Raw genomic sequence first — 20955 nt, forward strand, 5'->3', positions numbered from 1 at the left:
AACAGTAAGATAAAAGGTCAGGTGTCCTTTATACAGTAAATGTAAATATCTGGTTTCGAACATTTTACTGCACTGTGTATTTGATATCTTAGATTTAAAAAAGCAGCAATGGTGTATGCTAAACAGAATATCATTTATCATTTTCCTGTAAAAAGCCTTTTCTTATATAACCTAGATTATGATTAGGCTCCAGCGGGGACATAATTTCCATTTTAATACTAATCTCCTAATAAAAATCTGACTAATTAATGTGGAACGCTACATTTGTACCACTACATCAGCTCTCTGGATGCCTAATCTGGAGATGGAAACAATAAAAGCAACAGTGTAAATATTCCTCTGAGTCACAACTACTCAATAGCTGCATTTGCTTTCCTTTCAAATTTAACCCACTTATTTCTTACGGCAAGGTCAGCTCCAATCAGCGCTAACATAACATTACCGGGTGATTATCTGGGTTCTCCGGTTTTTGTAGCAGCATAATCAAATGTCACTGCTCCGTCTCATAATGCTGAGTCTCGGAAAAAGCCCTGGAACGTGGCCAGCATCGTTGTTGGTAATATTCAGCTTGCTGGATCGCTACTCATGCCGTGTTTGATGGAGCCATTATCATTCTGGGAGAGGCCAGTTCAGTCAAAACACAAATGTAACATCGCATGAAGGTGATCATGCAAGGTGGCTTCAATGGAGTATGACATGTTTTTTTTTTTTTTTTGTCTGTACAACAAAGCCGTGTTAATGTTTTATAGCTTAACACAACATTTTCAAACAGAGGCTTTACCAATGGCTCCATAAGGATCCGGTTTGGTCGATAAAAAGATGCCCAGCTTGCATCAACAACCTTTGATGCACGGGAGCTCTCTTTCAATAGCAGTATTTATAGTATGGTGTGACAGTGATCTTGTATGTTATTATGGATAGTTGGAATATTTTTAAACATGGATCATTGCATTTTATCCGTCAAAATTAATTAAAGCAACTTATGACAATATCATGACACCAGATTAAATGAATACAGCAGCTTAACTCCCTATAAGACACCCACAAGGAGATGTAAGCATGAATGGTCACACAATGATATAATAATCCTCTTCTTGTTAAACCCCTTCCCAAAGCATCTATTGTCTTATTATTTGAGGAAGATTGTCACAAAAATACAAGAGATTATTGTTTTAACAATTGTTTTAACCATTCAAAATCAAACTAAATAAATATATACAGACATATTATTATTTTCTGTGAAAATGGTCATGCCTGGCTAACTGATCAACCAGTTGCAACTAAGATGTACTCTAAGAGGCCGCCCTTTAATAAATGTTTGTGCAGCAGGAAAGCGTGTACCTGGTATCAAACTGGACCCAAGCATATAACGTGTGCAGGTCCCATGCCAGGTCTTTTGTAGGTTTATGTCAGTGTGCTCTGATGGTGCGGCAGGGGAAATAAAGATGGAAAGTTAGTACTCTATACCAGAGTGCTAATTATACCAACTTCTGGAAGGTTTCAACCTTATTTTCTTCCCATGTATCGCTGTAACTGAAGTAATTTTCTAGAAGTGATCTTGTTTAGACGTGTTTTTATTAATTTGGCTAAAAAATTACAAAGAACCAGTCTGACAGCCGGAAGCTGGGTAATAGAGCTCTAAAAACAACACAGCACTTGTGACAACAAAAGCAAACAGTTCAAATCTGTAAGAGGAAAAATATACTTTTACCACTGCTCCGTAGGTAACAGGACAGCGGATTCTAAAAAAACAAACCAATATATTTGGAAATAGAAACTAATTCTGGACAGCTGTGGCTCGCTGAGCTAGTTTGTGAAGGCTTTTATTCCCTAAAGCAATGCTGCTGTAAACTGCACGTGATTATTTGTTGATCAAGTGCAAAAAAACAAATACCCAGTACATTGACCTCCTCAAAATACCCAAAAAAGATATGTGCCATCGTTTTTGGCTTGTGCAGTTCTGCACAATTTTGCAATGGACAGTGAGGTTTAAGTTGATGCTCAGCAGATTTATGAACCTATTTTGTCTGGAAGTCATCAAACGGCAACAGGACCTTATCTAGCCCTGATATGTGACGTTTAAATCGCTAAACATGGACAGTGTGCTGTTTAAATATTACATTATTCCTGTGTCCAAATCTAGGCCAGTTGTTGAATAGTGAGTTCCAGAGTGATTTATTAGTTTGCTAAAAGATGTTTTTGAAACAGGAAAAATTTCTCTATGATAAAATGCAGTTCAGACCTGTAGACAGCACATAACCCTTTCCCTAGCAGCTAACAGGGGATGCCAGCTCAATCCCAGGGGTGCCTACTGCAAATAAGCAACAGACAACTAGAGCAGATGAGTTAGATTACTAGGATTCTCCTCCACCTCCCAACCCCTCTCAATTATGCTGCCTTCTGCAGCTCCCGATTTTTATCTAAAACTGAATAACAAATTGAAAGGAAATTCCTTACTTGTTAAATAAATTCAACAAGTTTTAATTATTAAAATTGAGTTTAAATACAAGTAATGCAGTTCAATGTTAGATTTAAATCAGGCTAAATTCAAGCTAGAGATAGTTTGAACTCTCGGGCTGAAATGTATGTATTTCCTTTGGATGAAGGTTTTTTTTTTTTCTCTCCCTTTGATACTGAAACATAGTGAAACTGTTCATGGCCGGGGTTTTTTTCAAAGAAATTGTTGCCCTACAGTTACATGCATAGTAAAATTTCCCCAGATGCCAAGGTAATTACAGTTCCATTGTAAATTATAAACCACACACAATGGTTTAATGTTGCCACAGGTATCCCCGCTGCACACGTGTTAATGAGCTTCCATGGCTTGGCTCATTGCCACAGCTCAGGGTCAAATGCAGCTCTTTGCTCGAAGCATATGGAATAAGAGTCACGGAGTCAGGAGAGAGGAAGGTGTCCATTTGCCCAGTTAGAGCTCAAAGTCAATTACAGAGTAGAGGCGTGCAGTCTGCTGATATGATATACCAGGCCCTCTAACCTAAGGCCTCCTCTGTATTCTCTTTGTCTTTGAGTTTCACCTCTTTGTCCGCATGAATTTTTTCTTTCTCACTCACCCCGTCCTCCACCTGCTTTCCTTTATTTCCCCTGTGACTTTTGCACATACTCTATTGTTCATCGTTTTCTCTTTTTTTTCCTCCCCAATTCGTTCTTTCCCGTGCTTGAATGTCATCCATTTCTCTCCCCTCTGCAGCAGTCAGCGCCCTGTCGCTGTCGCTCCGCCGTCAGAAGAGGGACTCCCTGTCGCCTCTGGAGGAGGACGACGTGCGCGAGAACATCATAACGTACGACGACGAGGGCGGCGGCGAGGCCGACACGGCCGCCTTTGATATCGCGGCGCTCCAGAGCGCGCCGCATAGCTCCCGCTCACGTGGCTATCGCACCCTAGACAGCAGGAATGTGTGAGTGGGCCGAGTCTGTTTACACATGCTCATACATGATCAGTTTCATCAAACCTCGGAGCTGGTCTCGCGTTACACACCAAAGGGAGTAAGAGGGAAAGGCTTCCATCGCCGTCAGAACTGAGCTGACCCACTTAAGCAACCGATCGAGCCACTGCTCCCAGGTCATAATCAATCCCTGATCAAAATGCTGAAACAGAAGGCTATCAAGCGCGGCAGTCCCGGGAGACCACTTTGTTCTGTCCGTTTTGTTAAAGCTCGTTTATGTTGAACTACTTCAGAGGGTTGTTTGCACCCACTTTGATGCTTCTGCGAAACATTTTTATTGCCTTTGGACTAATAATTAGCTCCCCAAATTCGTGCAGGCCATATGGAGAGGCCATAAACAAGAACAAAGAGTTCCTGCAGTTAATTGAAAATTGTTTCTTTCAATTTATAGACGTGAGCACCACAACATTTAGAAAAAAACAAAACAACATTCTAAATATTCTGCAATACAATGCAACATCACTGCAACAATGCTTTTTTATGTTGAACTGTTGTTGCTGCAGTGCGCCGGAGAAGTTATTAAATCAAACGTCCCGGTAACTGTGAAGGTGCACTTTGCAATTCTTTCAACAACTTTGATTGACATCTAGCAAAACTGTACTTGTGCATACTTGATTCAAGATCAATTGTATTTTAAGTCACTTACAGTCATAGTTGCTATTGTTTATTGGATCCATACTGTTTCTGGATTATTTTATGTAAGATGGGTAGTTTAGGAACAGGGCAGTTGTTACTTTGATTAAAAAAAAACTCTTTTTAGTTTAAGTGAAGAAGCACATTGTCCAGAAAAGCCATACATAAAGGATCTAACTTTAAATTATTGTATTCCAGCCGTTACACCCAGCATGGTCAAGAAAAAGGTCGCAACTACGGCTGGCCCCAGAATCCAGGTGTGGACCACAACTACACGGCACCTGGGGGACCTCTTTATGGTCGCCTCTGCTACAGCAGCCACACCCTACCGGTTCTCCGCCGTACACCAGGCGGAACCTTTGATCCGGGCCTGGCAGAGCTGGCGTACCGCATTCCCGGAGGTCAGCCGGACCACTCCCTGGTCATCCAGAACCAAGGAGCCATGGTCGGGCCAATGGAGTCAGGGGCAGTGTACATAGCTCCCACAGACCTCAGCACAGGGAGCCGGACGGGCAGTCGCACCGGCAGCCGTGATGGCACTGCGCCCCAGAGCGGAGTAAGCACATCGGACGGAGGGACGCCGAGGACTAGCAACAGTCAGGAGAGAGGAAGCGGAACAGGACCTGGTAGCAGCTGTATGGATGGAAGTAATGAGGACAAAAATAATCACAATCAAGATCTGGACTGGGTAAGGAATACAATAGTGCAAGTATTTTACTAAAAGCATAGTTTGGAAAATGTGTAGTGCCTTGCCTAAGTATCTTCAACCCCTCAACCTTTTTACATGTAATCACATTACAAAAAACATTGTGTTGCTGTTTTTTTTTGTTTTTGTTATAGACCAACACAACCAAGTGGTGCATAGTTGTGAAGTGAAACAAAAGTGATATATAGTTTTCAACATGTATCATTTTCAAAATATATGTGTTTTACCTTGTACCCTAACACCCATCTATGACCAAAACAGCATCACGAAGACCAGGGAAAATATCAGGCTCTGAAATAAAATTATAGGTTTGGAATGTCTCACACAGCACTGTTCAATTTGGCATGAACACCTGGAAGGAGACTGGGAAAACGGCAAACCTTGTTCCACCAATATCAAGAACAAAGCTATTGTTGTAAGAAAGGCGTAAAAAGTCCCATTTTAAGTTTGCCACAGGTCACGGAACACTGCATGCATGTGGATCTGGTCAAATAAGACCATAAAGGATTTTTTATTTTCACAAATTGGAATGCATGGAGAAAAAATAACGCTGTAACCTTCCACAACTGCGATACATAGTTGTGGTAGCATCATGCTGCAGGGGATAAAGATGATTATCAGAGCTAATCTGAATATAGATGGAGCTAAATAAAAAAAAATGGGGAAATCATGAGGGACAACTAGTTAGAGGCTGCAAAAGACTCCAGACTCGGAAGGTAGGTTCATTTTCAAGCTAAACAACCCCAAACAAAATAGCCAGAGCTCCAATGAAATGGTTTAGATCAAAGCATAGCCATGTGTTACAATGGCTCAATCAAAGTCCACAGCTAAATCCAACAAGGAATTGGGTATTGATTTAGAGGCCGAATTCAAAGGCTCGCCACACTTTTCAGATTTATATTAATGCAAAGTGTTCAAAAGCTAATCTCTTCCACTTCACTATGTACTACTTTGTGATGATATATCTGCTAAAATCACAATCAAACATATTGACGTTTGCGCTTACATATGACAAAAACACTTCAGAGGCAGGATGGATACTTCTGCAAGGCATTGCATCTCAGCTGATATATCTCGATCCTAAACACAGAGACCTCTGAGCTGAGCGTCCAGTGGTTTTGAAGTTAACGCAATACATCTTAGGTTTCATGTCAATGTTTAGATCCTTTTCTCTAGGTTTTTGATTAAATGGAATAAGACGGCAGTTTGAAGAACGTATTTTGATGCTGGTTTGCAGGATGTACTGTAATGCTTCATCTAATTGTTCTCCGATGTTCATTGTGCTAATCATGCATGCTTGATCGTTTGGTGTGAGACTGACATTCTGCACTGCAAAACATTGAAACGTGTGAGCAGATGGAGGGCTAGATATTATGAGAAGCAAAAAGGAGGTAGATGTTGCATTGAATCATAAAATTAATTTAAATAATTTCCCTGACTAATGATAGATGGTTGCAATGGAATTGTAATTAAGGTTGAATGAGTGACTTCATTATTCTATTGTATGAGCAAATGATATGTTAGAAAGTAATTAAGCAAATATAAAGGAATTGTTAAGTTTCCATTCGACTTAATATGCTAGATAATTGCAGTCCTCCTACATTAATGCTTTTTAGTGTCTGCAAATCAGCAGAACCGAGCAGGACAATGGAGGGAGACATTTATGGTTTGGATATATCAGCACATTTATACCCCGTTGTTCATCTTTGTGTCTTCTTTTATTTATTAAGTCATAGTGCTGTTCTCTGGTCCTTGCTTTATTTAATTTTCAAATATTCTATCTCTCTGTCACTTCCCACTCCATCTCCTTTTTCACACTGCAATGTTAGCTCATTCTGGTGTTCAATTAATATCTATGACTTCATCCAGCTCCTCTTCTACTCTCTCCATTCTGTCTCCCTATCATCTCAACCTGTTTTATCATCATTTTGTCGAGCTTTTTCATAGGTTTCATAAGCAGTGTGCAAAAGTCTACAAGAGGATGGAATTTGATTTATGATTTTTCCAGCTCTGAGTTTGGGGGGAAAAAAAGAAAATGTGGTACCACATTTCTGTGTTGGTTTATTCCCTATTTTGGATCGTTTCATTGCATTTATCGATTTATGAATTGCTTTAAAACATCCAGAAAAGGGGACCAAAGCACATAACAGATCATGAAGTCATTCAAGAAGAAACAAAATAATTTAAAAGTTTAAAAGTTAAAAAACGTTGTGCTATGGAACATCAGAAGCGTTTAAAGGCCTGGTCACCCCAGGATTTAAGCTTAGCCCCTGGATCAGCCAATAAAAGCTGACCTCATGATGACCTCAAGGACCTGCCTCGCACACAAACACTTCAAAGTTCAGCGAAATAAGAGTTGCACATGGAGCCAAAAAGAAGCTGCGAGGCAGTTAAGACATATAAATATGAATCGTTAAAAAGTTTAAATCAATTCTAAAATGAATAGGAAGCCAGTGTAAAGTCTGCATTCTGGACAATCTGAAAACAATCGAGGCTCGACCAGGAGACACCGACAAGGAGAATAGCTGACTCTGGTCCTTGACCAGAGAGTCAATTTTATTTTTGAATGTAAATCCTTGTCAAATATTACACCAAAAATGTTTGACGTGCTCTTTAGATTAAACGTTAAAGCACTGACATCTGTCGGGATGTGGCCACCAAATCAAATACATTCAGTCTTTTGTTCGTTTAGAAGCAAGAACAATTATTACTATTGTCTGAAAGCTGTTTCCATTACCCATCAGTCAATCCCTGTCTGTCTTTCTTTCTTTTTTCCTTTAGTTCTTTAGCCCCTGTGGTTTGTTTAGGTTCAATATTTATTTAGTTCAATATTTAGATTCTGAACTTTGCAGAAATATCTGACAGACATTGTTTATGAGCTATGGTCACAAACGCTAAAAATCGGCTCAAAGTTTGGATTTTTAATGATGACTGTGTAGAAACAATACTTCCATCATAGGGCCTTTAGGTCATCATGCTGTCCCGTCTTTATCCGTATGTCTTCTTAAAGTTTTCCTCTGAATTTGGTTAATTGTCTCATCTGATTGAATTTTTTTGAGTGTAAAAACATCCTCACACCAGACCCCTGACCAGAACTGAAACCACTCATGCTCACCTACCTTCCCCCTAGGTGCAGTCGGAGACTTTGCCCAGAGAGCACAGCCTCGTCATGACTCGGTCCGGCTCCCTGATGGGCCAGGGTCACTCCGCGGGAGGATGGGTTTGCGACTCGGCTACCCTCCCGATGGCCGGACGTAGGGCCTCCCGGTCTGGCTTGTCTCCGAAACGCACCGGCTCCGGCCTGCCTGAACATGACCCCAGCGGGGAAGGAGGAGGAAGCGAAGGAGGAGGGGAAGGGGGAAGAGGAATCAGGAACGGAAATGGGATGGCTTCCAGAGATGGACAATCAGTTAGTGGACGCAACTATGCCACTGTCCTCCAGGGGGAGGTATCTGGACAGAGGGACTACACCAGCAGCCTGGGCAGAGGGGGACTGGAGATGGGGAGCAACTTTGTCGTGGCAAGACCAGACAGGGAAATAGGAGGAATCCCACTGACTGGTACGCCACCGGTCCTTCCAGACGCAGCTGGATTTATCGGGGACTGGCGTGAGCAGATGGGTTTGGGGGGGTACATTTTGGGCAGGAGGGACATGAGCCCCCAGCTTTTGCCCTTCCCAGGGCAGCCGAGGGGAACGTTTGCTGGAGTGATGAATTACGGGCCCGGCTGGGTTCCTGGAGTGGAAGCGACAAGGGGGCCGCAGGGGCCCGGCGGTCCCTCCTTGGCACTGAGGGTGGGTGAGTTCCTACGGCTTCGTCTCGCCCAGGTCAGTTTCGACCCTTCTCAGCCGCCATACGACTCCGTGCAAGTGTACGGCCTCGAGGGGACAGGATCCAGAGCTGGGTCCCTCAGCTCACTGGAGAGCGACGGCGAGAAGGAGGATTGGGGCGTGGGGCTTGAAAACTGGGGCCCTCAGTTCCAGAAACTAGCTCAGCTCTTTAAAAACAGAGAAAAAGCTCAAGATGATCCGGAAAAAGTTGAACAAGTTGCCAAAAAGGAGAGGGAGCCGAGGGAAGAGTCTGAAAAGAAAGAGAAAAGGGAGGTGGAGGAGGGTGGAGATGAAGGGAAAGACTGAGGAGAGCAAAAAAGGGAAATCAGTGGGGGCAAAGAAGGCAGTGGAGAAAGGAACGGACCGGGAAGGTGATGAAAAGGCAACTAGAGGTAAAATAATGGGGAGAGAAGTTAAAAGAGAGAAAGATGAAGAGGCAAAGTAATAAAAAGAGACAGAGAAAAATTAGCCAAGGGAGGATGGAGAATGTGAGGGCAGGAGAGGGAGTGATTGATGTAATTTAAAGCAATAAGTGTTGAAACGCTGATATGGTTGAGCACAGATACCGAGACAATGCGGATGCTGCATCGGCTTGGGGCAGCAACAATTTGTTAAACGCTCTGGACAAAGAAAAACAACCCAAACATCCCAGACTCGATTTAATTCAGCCCACACGTATGGAATAAGAATTAGCAGGAAAGCGAGGCGAAAGAGAGATCCTACTCATTGTGTGTTTGTGTGGGCGTGTGTGTGTGGGCGTGTGTGTGTGTGTGTGTGTGTGTGAGTTGGAGAGAGAAACTTTCTGAGACACACCAGTGTGCACGAGCGTAAGTGTGAAAAAGTAAACGAAGATAGAAAAAAGAGATGCGGAGTAGAAATCAAAATACCCAGGGACAATTCAAAGATGAGAACAAGAAGTAGTGCTACGCAGGCGCCAGTTTGGGTCTTTGGAATGATGTGCGGACGGAGTTAGAGAGTGGAAAAACACAACAAGTGGCAGGAAGGATTCTGGGACGCGGCGGGAACGAGAAGGCGGGAATGTATAGCGTCAGAAATGATCTTATAAGTGAAGCGATTGTACAGAAAACTATTACTTTTTATTCCATCTGCTGGGGCAGAAAAGTGAATAATTCAGCTTGATACTCCATTCCAAATGAAAATGATGAATCATTTAAATCCCTAAAAAAAATCCAGCCCTTCTTTCAGCCCGCCGGGAAAACAGACATTGTGAAAAATTGAAATGATTTAGGGACGTTATTCCCCACCCTCCCGACACCCCCATCCGTCTCCTGGCCCCACCAACGTTTTGTAGACGAGTGTTGATATGTTTACAGAGATTTCACGCGTGCTGGCGAGATTTCACATGCCGACACGTCCCAACAAACATGACTGAATAAAGTAAAACATTGATTGTACTAAAGCAAACCCATCTACAGGACCTTGAAGGAAATCCATTCCACTTGAACCTTTTACATTTCCCCCACGCTGCAGGTTCAAAACGGATTCTTTATAGGATTTTAATGAGCTACACCAACACAAAGTAGTTTTCCCACTTGTGAAATGGAAGGAAAAAATGAAACATGGTTTTAAAATGTTTTTACTAAAGGAAAATCTAAAAAGCGTAGTGTGCATTTATGTTCAGCCCCGCGGAGTCTGAACTTTCAAGAACCACCTTCTGCTGTAATTGAAGACTGAAATCTTTGCCCGTCCTTCTTAGAAGGTCTCAAGCTCAGCCGTGTGTTGGAGAGAGTCTGTGGACAGTCTCTGAATTCCCTATTCGATTTAGGTTAGGACTTTGACTAGGCCGTTGTAATGCATCAAGAATGCTTTGATCATTCCACCGTAGCTCTGGCTAAATCTTCTGAAGCTTGTATTTAGCTCCATCCGTCTTCCCATCAACTCCAACCAGCTTACAAGTCCCTGCTGAGAGGAGCATTCCCACAGCATGACACTGCCACTACCATGCTTGACAGTGGGAACCGCGTGTTTGCGTTAGTGATCAGGACACTTTCTTCCTTGTGTTTGCTTTTACTGGTTATTGTCCAGTAAAGGAAATTGAGGTCAAGTGCCTCCCTGTGTTGTTGCTCTGGTTTGCTGACAACACTGAAGTTGGTGTCTGACGTCAAGCTTCCAACGTGACCCCAAACTAAAGTACTATTTTACATCAAGACATTAGGACAGCATTCTTTCATCTATACTTCCGAATGGATGCTATTCATGCAACAAGCATTTCCGATGTCTGAGTTAAACGGGGCTGAAAGCAGATGTGCCCAAAACGCTTCCGATTTTCTTTTGGAAAAACATTGGAAACCATGAATCCTATTCCTTCAGCTTTACAACTATGCACTGCTTTGTGTCGGTTTATCACATAAAAAAAAACAACAACATTGAAGTCTGTGGTTGCAACGTGACAAATGTGAAAAACTTCAAGGGTTTAGACATACTTTTGCAAAGCACTGTAAAAGCATTCAACTCACCTTTTTACAGCATTAAACATCTGTTACAGAACTGTTTTTATCTGTGAAGTCTGTTTTTTTTTTATATGTACCTGTGTGCCACCCTGCTGTAGTCTCACTGTACGCACCTTGAGGACATAATATGCATGATTTCTGAAAACAAGAGTGGGAAATCAGTGGTGATCACTTCCTTCTTTGAACACTTGTACTGCCTAACTGAAATTTTCCACAGATCTCTTAGTTAAGTAGGGGGGGTGTGCCGCCACAGAGACTCCCACCACAGGCCGCTGTGTTGTCATAAGGTCATAATGCAAATGAGTTGCGTTTTCAGCTGGAATGCACTTTTATACTGTGTGACGTTCAATACCAGACCATGAACAATGTCAAAGATAACACTTGTTTTATAAGATGTCGATGAAAAGATATGTTGTTTGACTGTATGTAAAATCATTTTAAATGTAAATACCACTGAATAGTACTGCTGAGAGAGACTATATAAGATTTTAGAAAACAGTTTGGGGAAAAAAAAAGAATTTAGGTGTCCAAATGGAGCACCGTTGGGACTATCTGTATGTATTGTAGATTAGAAATCAATCAACTGAGCTGGAATAAAAGCAGCACCCTGTATTCAACATTTGTAAATGGGTTCGTCATGTGGTAGCCCCTTTTCTTGAAAACGGACACGCCAAACCATTCAGTTATACATGTGGCCTCTGGCAGACGCTTGTTGTGCAAAACAGTGGTGTAGTTACAGAAAACCTGTTGGCAAACCTGTCCCGGTGAACAACTCATTTGAAAGAAACTGTGTTTATTGACACACACACACATACATACATACATAAACACACATGCACAAAAAAAATCTGTATTTCATTTCTATTATGCACTAAAATGGAAAATGTCAGTACTTGGTTCTGCCTGAGAGAGATGGAGGTTTTATAGATACTTACCTCTCTTTGGGAATTTAATAAACTGTGAATTAAGGGAAAGTGGCTTTTTTCATCTTTTATTCATTTCTGCCTCTGCAACTTAAGTGGCAAATTAATTTTGCATTATGCTTTACCTTAAGGAAGTTCTCAAATTCTCTTTAATAGTGGCTAAACACTCTAATAGGTTTATGTTTAGACAGGGATATTTAACTCTAACGGCCATGCAAAAAAAAAAAAAACTTTATTCAACGATGCTCACATTGCAATTTGTGATTCTTCTTTTGATAAAAAAATCCAAAAATATAGTAAATTACAGGTAAACAGAAAAAAAAACAAGACTTCTTATTCTAACTTTGTTAAAGGTTGGCCTCTAATAACTAGTGTTGCATCCTTTAGCAGATATAAGTTGAGTGAGAGACTTTCATCTACCTATCTCTGACATCGGTCTAAGGAAAATAACTCCTTTCTTTCATGTTTAGGGAATTTCATGCATGTTCAGCGTGTTTTAAGTTAAACCACAGCATCAATGAGATCAGATCTGGGCTTTGACTATTTCCCATGACTTTAAATCTCAGCCAGTGCTTGCTGGATTTATTTATATGTTTGGAGTCAATGTTATGTTGCAGAATCCAGTTCTGCCTCAGTTATTGCTTTGTTTGTTTTTCACACATCTTTCTAAATTTTTTCTGAAGTACCAATCATGGTGGATCATGTGTTGTTGAGCTAAGCTGGTCCTGTTGCATACTTTACCTCCATGCTTTAAAGTTGATGTTTTCCTGGTAATCTGCATTGGGTTGACGCTACAAATGTTTTCAGTTTTGGTGTCCAAATAATTTAGTTTTTGACTCATCTCTCCACAGAAAGTTGTTCCAGAAGTCCTGGTTTGTGTCTATGTTCTCTCTGCAAACTTTAGTTCATATTTATTCTTAGAGAACAAAGGTTTCCTTCTTGCAGAACTCCCGTGGAAGTTAAACATGTGCAGTCTCTGTCTGATTGGACAGTCAGCCTTCTGTAAGTCCTGGGATGACATCTTAGGGATCTGAAGACTTCTTTTAGCATCTTGCAGTCTGCTTGTAAGGTTAACTTGTTTGGACGGCCAGACCTGGACATACTCTTAGACACCTTTTAGGCTGTTTTCCATGCAATGGTATGGTTGATTTATTTTTCTTTCTTTTTTTTCTGGAGGCCTCAAACAGCTCGTTTGGTCCCACCATGGTGTGAGGAGTAAAGCTTACTAAGATCATGAGATTTAAACAGGACAAACCTCCTTCAAACAGCTTTGTAACATCGTTCTAATAATATGTACCAGATATCATATGCCCATGTGTTATTTTTGCATTTTAAGTGGTAATGAAGTTATACGATTTTTGCTGAAAATGTTATACGAGTTTGAGCTTTTATAGTTGATTTATATTGCTTGAATTGTTCTGTATCTCCTCTGCTAATAAAGTTTTGCAACTGCTGGTCATGGTAAGATGAAAGCACACTGCCTTTAATTTCTGTTGTTTTACATATTGTGGTTATATTTAGGTCTTTTTTGGAAGGGAATTAAAAATGTTTGGCCTCATCCTTGTTATAAGTTAGGAATTTTAAAAAAATGCAGAACCTGATCATTCATACGTTAAATCCACATTATTCATAGCCCTGCTGATAGGGCTGAAAAATCACTTTTCTTTATTCAAACAATCAGAAAGTACCAATTTACAATCTGGTCTGATTACCTAGTTGATCAGATTTGCTGATATCAATTGTTTCATAATTTGGGTTGTGTGAAATTGGAAAGTCGGATAGATTATTTTTTTAGGAACAAACCACCAGATGTAAATCACACCACATGGCACAGCTTAATCTTAAGAGTGTTACACTGCCATGACAAAGGGATAAGATTTCTAATTTATCCACTGAAATAACATTAATTGGTAATACATGTCTGATTGATAGACATCTGATGTTATTTTGGTGACCCCACAGAGAAGACGTTTATTGTTTTTAAATCTTAGATCTTGATGGTATTATTTGAAGCTTTGCCTTAAAGCCTGTTTAAAGGACACTGTGATGCTGTACCATAGATCACAACCAACAGTTGTGCCGTCACCACCCAAAACCAAACAGGCTGTAAATTGAAGTGGCTATGATCAACCTTAAATACAACACTTATGTGTTAATTTGCCAGCATTTAAAAATATGGTTGTTCCAACTACAACAATTCTATTGCAGTTTATAAACTCGTGAAAGTAATATTATGGTTGTAATATTGTCCATGACATTTGTTTTTAGCATTTTGATTTTGATACCTACCTGGGTTGACGATCACTGTTTTAAATGAGAATCATTTGCTTCGTGTACTCATAATGGTTTGAAATAATTTTCTTCATCTAATCAAGAATGAAGTCTCTAGTTTTAAGGTATATTCAAAATCAGTGTTAGACAAAACATTAAAATGTTCAGAAAAGATTTCTGACAATTGTAACGATTATCACACCTTGTCGGCGGTTCTCCCAGTCCTTTACCCTGGAGAAGCTGTCTGCTTCATTAAAGGCTTCTTTAGTAGGAAATTACTCTTGAGGTAGAAACTATACATTAACACAATTAATCTAAACAAGCCAGAGAAATGGTACAGACTCTCATATTGATCACGATGCAAAAAAAGGTAAAATGAGGAAGGGAGCCTTGAATGTCTTTTACATCATCTAAATATAGACCAGCAAGGACACGCCCCTGTAGGAGTGCCCCCACACACGATGTCTGTAGTAGACATGTCACTGTTAGATTTTGAAATAGCAGAGTCCAAGGTTTATCCACATGTACATGTTGTCCCGAGATAACCGTCCATTTGTTTATGTATGCCGCATCCTGATGTCCACTGTCAGTGAGTTATCTATTTCCACTGTTTTCAGCAGCTTCAACAATCTGTAGTGTCATAACAGAAATATATAACACAATTCACTCAGCTCATGAGCAAGACGATACCTGATATTAATTTTACCAGAATATGATTAATTGTTAGTAATATTTTTTGGGAAAAAAGAAAGCATTTGTTGTTGTGTTTTTTTCACAATTGGTGAGACTGTGTGTAAAAGAGTCAGTAATTCCTGTGCAATAATCCAGTCGTATAGTGTGTTTTTAAGGTTTGTTGGAGGAACGGCGCTTTAGTTTAAGTACTAACAGGAAGTGTATCTATCAGCTTGAGATTCCCTCGTCGTTACCGAGAGCTGACACATTATCTGTATACTGTCCATTACCGCCTCATCGTTTCTTTTTTCTATCAAGTAGGCCATCTGAAATGCTGCCTCACAAGCTATTTAAAACTAGTGTTGCCTCCCAACAGTGTCTGTCGGCATAACATGCCAGTTCAACTACTTCCTCTCATACTTCACAAAGTGTCAAACCTATAGATTCAGAGTAACAAGCCTAAAACGCTCACATACTTAGTATTAAGTATTAGTATTTTACATCTTCATGGTTAAAGCATGTTGTTGTTTCAGCTTATGAAGTCACATGCTGGCAGCAGCTGGTCAGCACTTTGTAGCAAAACGTCCTTGCGATGCGTTCGCCCTTAAATCTTAAATGTCTAACAACTTGGATCTATTTATTGCATTCGTATTATACTGTGAGCACCTGTGCGATGCTTTGCTGTTATATCACTTGAACAGTGTTATCACTTCAAATTTTATGAAATCTTCCAACTTTTTGCTTCTCGCGCAGCTGAAAAAAAAAAAAAACCTGCATCTGCCGTTCTCGGAGAGCCATGGCAAAAGAAATTAACATGCTATACCAACAAGTGACCTCTTTCTCCTCTCTAATTGTGCTGTTTATTCCACTGCCTTGATTGGCTCCAGGTGTCTCATCTGCAGTTGATTCATGGCGCCGCTCGACTGATTGGTCAAAATCAAAAGTGATGATTCTCTTGATTTGTCTTATTTCTGAGTTTTGGAGTGCTGCGCTGACTAAAGCACTCGACAGACCTGATTATCGCATCCCCTGAGCCTCCCAAATTGGTTCAATCAAAGCCTGATTAGCTGAATCATTTGTTTTAAAGAGACTAAAGGCCAGCAGAATCCATAGCACTCCACAGCTCATTCCTAAAACTCTTTTGGCTTCCTTAAAAACTCCTAAAAAAAACAAAGGTTGTCTTGTTGGGCCACTTGTCAAATGCAGGTAAAAAGTTCCGGATTACTGAAGTCTCGTAACAAGAACAGATTATTCTTGTACCATTATTGTATGGAAAGTGCCTTGATAAGGTGTTCATATCACTTTTTCAATCACAATTGTCAGTGTATTTTATTTAGCTTATTTTATGACTGAGCAACACAAAGCAGTTCAGAAATGTGAAGTGCAAAAAACAAACACATTTTTTTTACATGATTTTCAACCTTTTCTGACTTGTACAAACTTAAATAAATAGCCGTGTTCATTTGTATATAGTTCAGTTCAGTTTTTAACTATATTTTACTCCACTGTACTGACCTGTATTTAGCTACACTCATTTTTTGATTAACTGAACAGGCTCCCTCCAGAAGAAAAGCAGCTCCACAGTCCTGCTTTCACTTTGTTTACAGTGGTGATGGTGTGTCAAAGTGTTAGTTTTTTGTGACACATTGACTTTAGCTTGTTGGCCTTAAAGGTCGATTTTGGTCTCATCTGATCAGACAATCTTTATCCATATGTGGTTTATTCCATGCATGGCTTGTGGCAAACTCAAAAATGGGACTTCTTCTGATTTTGACAATCGCTTTCTTCCTTCCACTCTCCTCAATGATGAACCGTTTTTTGGAGTCGACTACTAAAAGTTGTCCTGTCAACAGATTCTCCCACCTGAGCTCTAGATCTCTGCAACTCTTCCAGGGTTACCATACATGGTCTGCTTGCCAATTTAGGTGAACAGCCATGTCTTACTAGTTTTTCAGTTGTGCCATACTCTGTCCATGTTCGGCTGATCAATTGAACAGGGCTCTGTCAGGTGATCAAAGCTTGGGATATAACTCTACTTTATGACTGATCATCAGATCAGTGGACCTGATTCAAGGATCCCTCTTTTATGGAACAAGACGATCCCATCAGTTGTGCACCAACCTGGGGACTGCCCTCAGCTTTATCCCTGTTCTTTCTGCAGTGAAGCTGTTTGCCCACTAATGTTCTCCAACAAACCTGTAAGGCCTTCACAGAACAGTTGTATCAAAGAATATCTGAGTAAACGGGTGTGAATACTAACGCATAGCGCACTTCAGATTTGTTGTTGCTAGACAATTTAAATGGAAGCATCGTTTTCTTTAAGCTCTCTTGATGTTGGCTGATCACATGACATCTCAATGAACATGAGACATGAGAAAATGTGAAATAGTTAAGAGGACAAGAACAGAAAAAAGGAAGAAAAATGAAAAACAGCAAAGAAAAAAGCGGATCTGATCTAAAGATCCCTCTTTAATGGAACACGACGATCTTTTCAGTTCTACGCCCCCCTGGAGACTTTACAGGTTCTGCATGATGTTGTTGATGCAGTTCCACAAACCTGTGCTAAGGATGAAGTATTTATGATTCTTTTTTTTGTACTATTTGTATTCATAAATTTCAAATTTACTCTTTCAAAGGTATAGACTTTCAACCCTTGTGTTGTTTTCTGTATCCTCCCAGATTTCCAAATAATCATCCCTTCTGTTGCCTGTTTGTGGCGGCTTGTCCTGTGCATATGAAATGTGTGCGTGCGTGCGTTCGTGTCTGAGAGAAGGCTAGAAACCCACAGTGCATACAAATGTGAGAGCACCTTGTTGTTGAGCATGTGTCTTGTCATGAGACGGTTGGTGTGCCTTGTTCATTTGGTCTTTTGAAACTTCCAAACCAAAGGCAGTGTAAGCGTGTGCACTGGCGTGCAGGATGAAGGAACATCTTGTCTGCTCTGATTTCCTCTGACAGGGGGATGCAAGGTCAGTAATAGAGGACAGACAGAGAGTTCTGCAGAGTAATCACGCTTTCAGACAAAGAGGGAGTATTCTCTATTTGTGCACGGGCAAAATGGAAGACAAAAAAAAAATGCATTTCAAACTCCAAAGCTGAGGCAAATAGAGCAAACCCGACAGCTGCTAGCAAAATATATGAGGCCCCTTCAACAACCTTTGCGGCTCGCCTGATTTCTGCAGCGTTTGTCCTGCCGGATGATGGATTGTGGAGATGTGCACCGTTGCTGTGTGACAGAGTAGCTAGTTAAAAAGATTTATTACAATAATCAAATATGAAGGAGGGGATTATTACTACATGATGGTTTGGAGAATGATCGTGTTAGCTGGGTCTCCGCTTGATTACAATGATAATACCCGCCTCAAGTCAGGAAAAAGGAAGCAAAGAGAGAGAGAGAGAGAGAGAAGGAAGGAATAGAGGAGCATATTAGCAGTTAATATGCAAGTCTGTTGCATTACAGAAAATCATATTTGTGAAGGGTTAGAGTTGATCCTGCAGACTGCGAGAGAAAGAGCCTCTGCCATCTCTGTCAGAGGCTATGCCTTCCCATAATTATGAGATGCTGGAGACTGACCTGCCCCCCTCATGGAAGCAGCAACCTGTATCTAAAGAGGATGGAGAATCAGTTGGAGGGGAAACAGAGCATTTACTTGCATAAACCACCACCAACACTGATAAAACACAGCCATGTGTGACCAGCAGGGCAGCCTTATCCATTTCCAACTCCTGCATGTACATCCTGGCAGTCTCCTTCACGTGTCAGCACTGCAATGCAGTAAACTAGGTGAGGTGCACTGTCACAGCTCTGTCAATAATTACAGCATGCATAATTGATCATAGTTTTAATGACGTAGCCGGAGATAAAATGGGTTCTTATAGCGCTACACACCTGGGAGTGCCTAACTTTGCACAGAGCTGGAGAGCTGCACACAGTGTTGCAGGATTGAACACAAGAGTTGGTGTATGGGTGTGTGTGTGTGTGTGTGTGTGTGTGTGTGTGTGTGTGTGTGTGTGTGTGTGTGTGTGTGTGTGGTGGAGGGAGGGTTGTGTTCAAGTACATGGAAATTCCCCATTCTGTTTGAACCTTTCTGACATACTCTATCCCTCTGGCTACTCATCACAGTGTGAGTTCTCGTGTGGTTCATTCTGCACTCCTTCGCGATTGTGCATATCCGAATTTCAAGTGTGGGGCTTTAAAACCGTCTTCCAAGAACATATGACTTGCGAGGAACTGCAGTCAATCTCAACAGACCTGCATTTCAAGTTTAGCATAACTTTTTAGACATGACAGCTTCTGTACTTGTAGTGAGCTGTTAAACAGTTTCTTAGCCAGAAAACTCCTAACCTCCATCTGCGTCTGTGCTAGCTTTTACAAAAGCCTCTTTCACTTCTTCTCGCCTGTGAAGTCTTCCTACCTTTTGGTTTCTCTGTTACGCTCTCTCACTCACGCGTTTTGCTGCAGATGCTCTCAAGGTTCACCGCTTTCTTTGAAGTGGAAAATTAAATCTTCATTAACAATCTTAATTAGAGTTCGATCTCCCCCAAAGCGGGTTGACAGGGAATCCATAGTGTAACTGGGAGAGACCTAAGGCAGGGGCTTGGTTTTTGGTGAGGCGCTGTTGGTGGGCAAGGTGGAGGATTAGAGGGGGTAATTAGTCAAGAAGAACTTGGGGGTAAATTATATGGGATATATTTACACTTTAGGGACAAGGGAACAGATAGAGGAAGGGATTAATTGGAAGCACCTCCAAACGGATGGTGAACAAAGGGGTGGGAGACGAGCCAGTATATGTATATGTGTGTATCTATATCTATACATAGATAGAAATATATATAATATATTGTGTAAATATTGTTGTCTTTCAGAAGATGCCTGTGTAATTTTTGAGCAGAAGTGTATATGCTGAATATAAATAGGCTACTGTAGCTTTAAATCTGATCTGGGGGTTAGCTCTACCAGCTTTGAACATCTACAGAATCTTCCCCATTTTTTTCTAAGTAAGAAAGTTAATTGAGATTGCATGGAAAATATCGGGAAACAAGTCTTGCCTCAGATTCTTGCTGAGATTCTGACAATTTTCCCTTTCAATGCTACAGAAACCCATTCCAACTGTACCTTCTACCACCATGTGTCTTTGTAGGGACAGTGTGTTTATTGCGGTAGTATTCCAACATATGGCATTCTGCTTTTACTCCAAAAAGTTGATTTCTGGTCTTATCTGTTGCATATTTGCATCATTTTGTGTCCCCTATTATATCGTAATATTTCCCAACATCTACAGTTTTCATAATTCTGTCAGCCAGCTGACCAGCAATTCATGGCAACAAGTTGGGGAAGGGTGGCGCTATGTTATTCTTGGCTTCATACAGTACTTCCTCTGGAGTCTCATTAAAAGAACATTAAACTGTAAGAACTGCTCAGTGAGTTTGAAACTGTAACTTTTTAGAACCTTAACTGGATCATGGGTAATAGTTACGTTAAATAAGTGCACAAAGTTCTTGTGCCTGACAAACTGTGTTCTACTGGGAGCCATTGAGGTTAAAAGCGTAGCATTATTGGTCAGAAATCTTCATTAGGATTGCCTCTTGTCATGTTTTCTGCTATGGAATTACTTGAGGCGACATAATCCCTTATCATGCCCCCATAGAGCTTTTGCCTAATACCAGCCACTAATCATTCAAAGACACTGCTAAGCACGCAGCCCAACGCTTACTCTTATCCACATTTACATGATACAGTACTCAGTTTCTGTGCATAGGGATCGGCTTGGAAATTAAACAATTATGTTGCTACTAAATTAGAGTGTGCTTGATAATATTAAAAATAAAAGCTGGACCCTTCTTGTCAGGCACATTCAGTAAATTATATCCGTACTCATTTTGGTGAGTACGGAACACAGGGGGTAATTAGTGAAGAGGAACTGAGAGGTACATTACATGGGAGGTTCAAAGGGACAAGAGGAGGGGTTCAATGAAGTTGATGGAG

The 20955-nt window shown here is 40.9% G+C and overlaps 1 protein-coding gene across 1 annotated transcript in view; it reads left to right on the top strand.

Annotated features, from left to right (window-relative positions):
* The window catches only part of LOC105921916 (cadherin-24), a 119558-nt gene extending 106738 nt beyond the window's left edge, over positions 1-12820 (top strand). The window contains exons 10-12 of the mRNA XM_036138016.1: positions 3209-3416; positions 4296-4785; positions 7934-12820. Of these exons, the coding sequence (XP_035993909.1) occupies positions 3209-3416; positions 4296-4785; positions 7934-8938 (1703 nt within the window). The 3' untranslated portion in view covers positions 8939-12820. The remainder of the gene's footprint in view (positions 1-3208; positions 3417-4295; positions 4786-7933) is intronic.
* The last annotated feature ends 8135 nt before the right edge of the window (positions 12821-20955 follow it).

Source organism: Fundulus heteroclitus, chromosome 6 (assembly GCF_011125445.2).
Source record: "Fundulus heteroclitus isolate FHET01 chromosome 6, MU-UCD_Fhet_4.1, whole genome shotgun sequence".
Lineage (NCBI taxonomy): Eukaryota > Metazoa > Chordata > Actinopteri > Cyprinodontiformes > Fundulidae > Fundulus > Fundulus heteroclitus.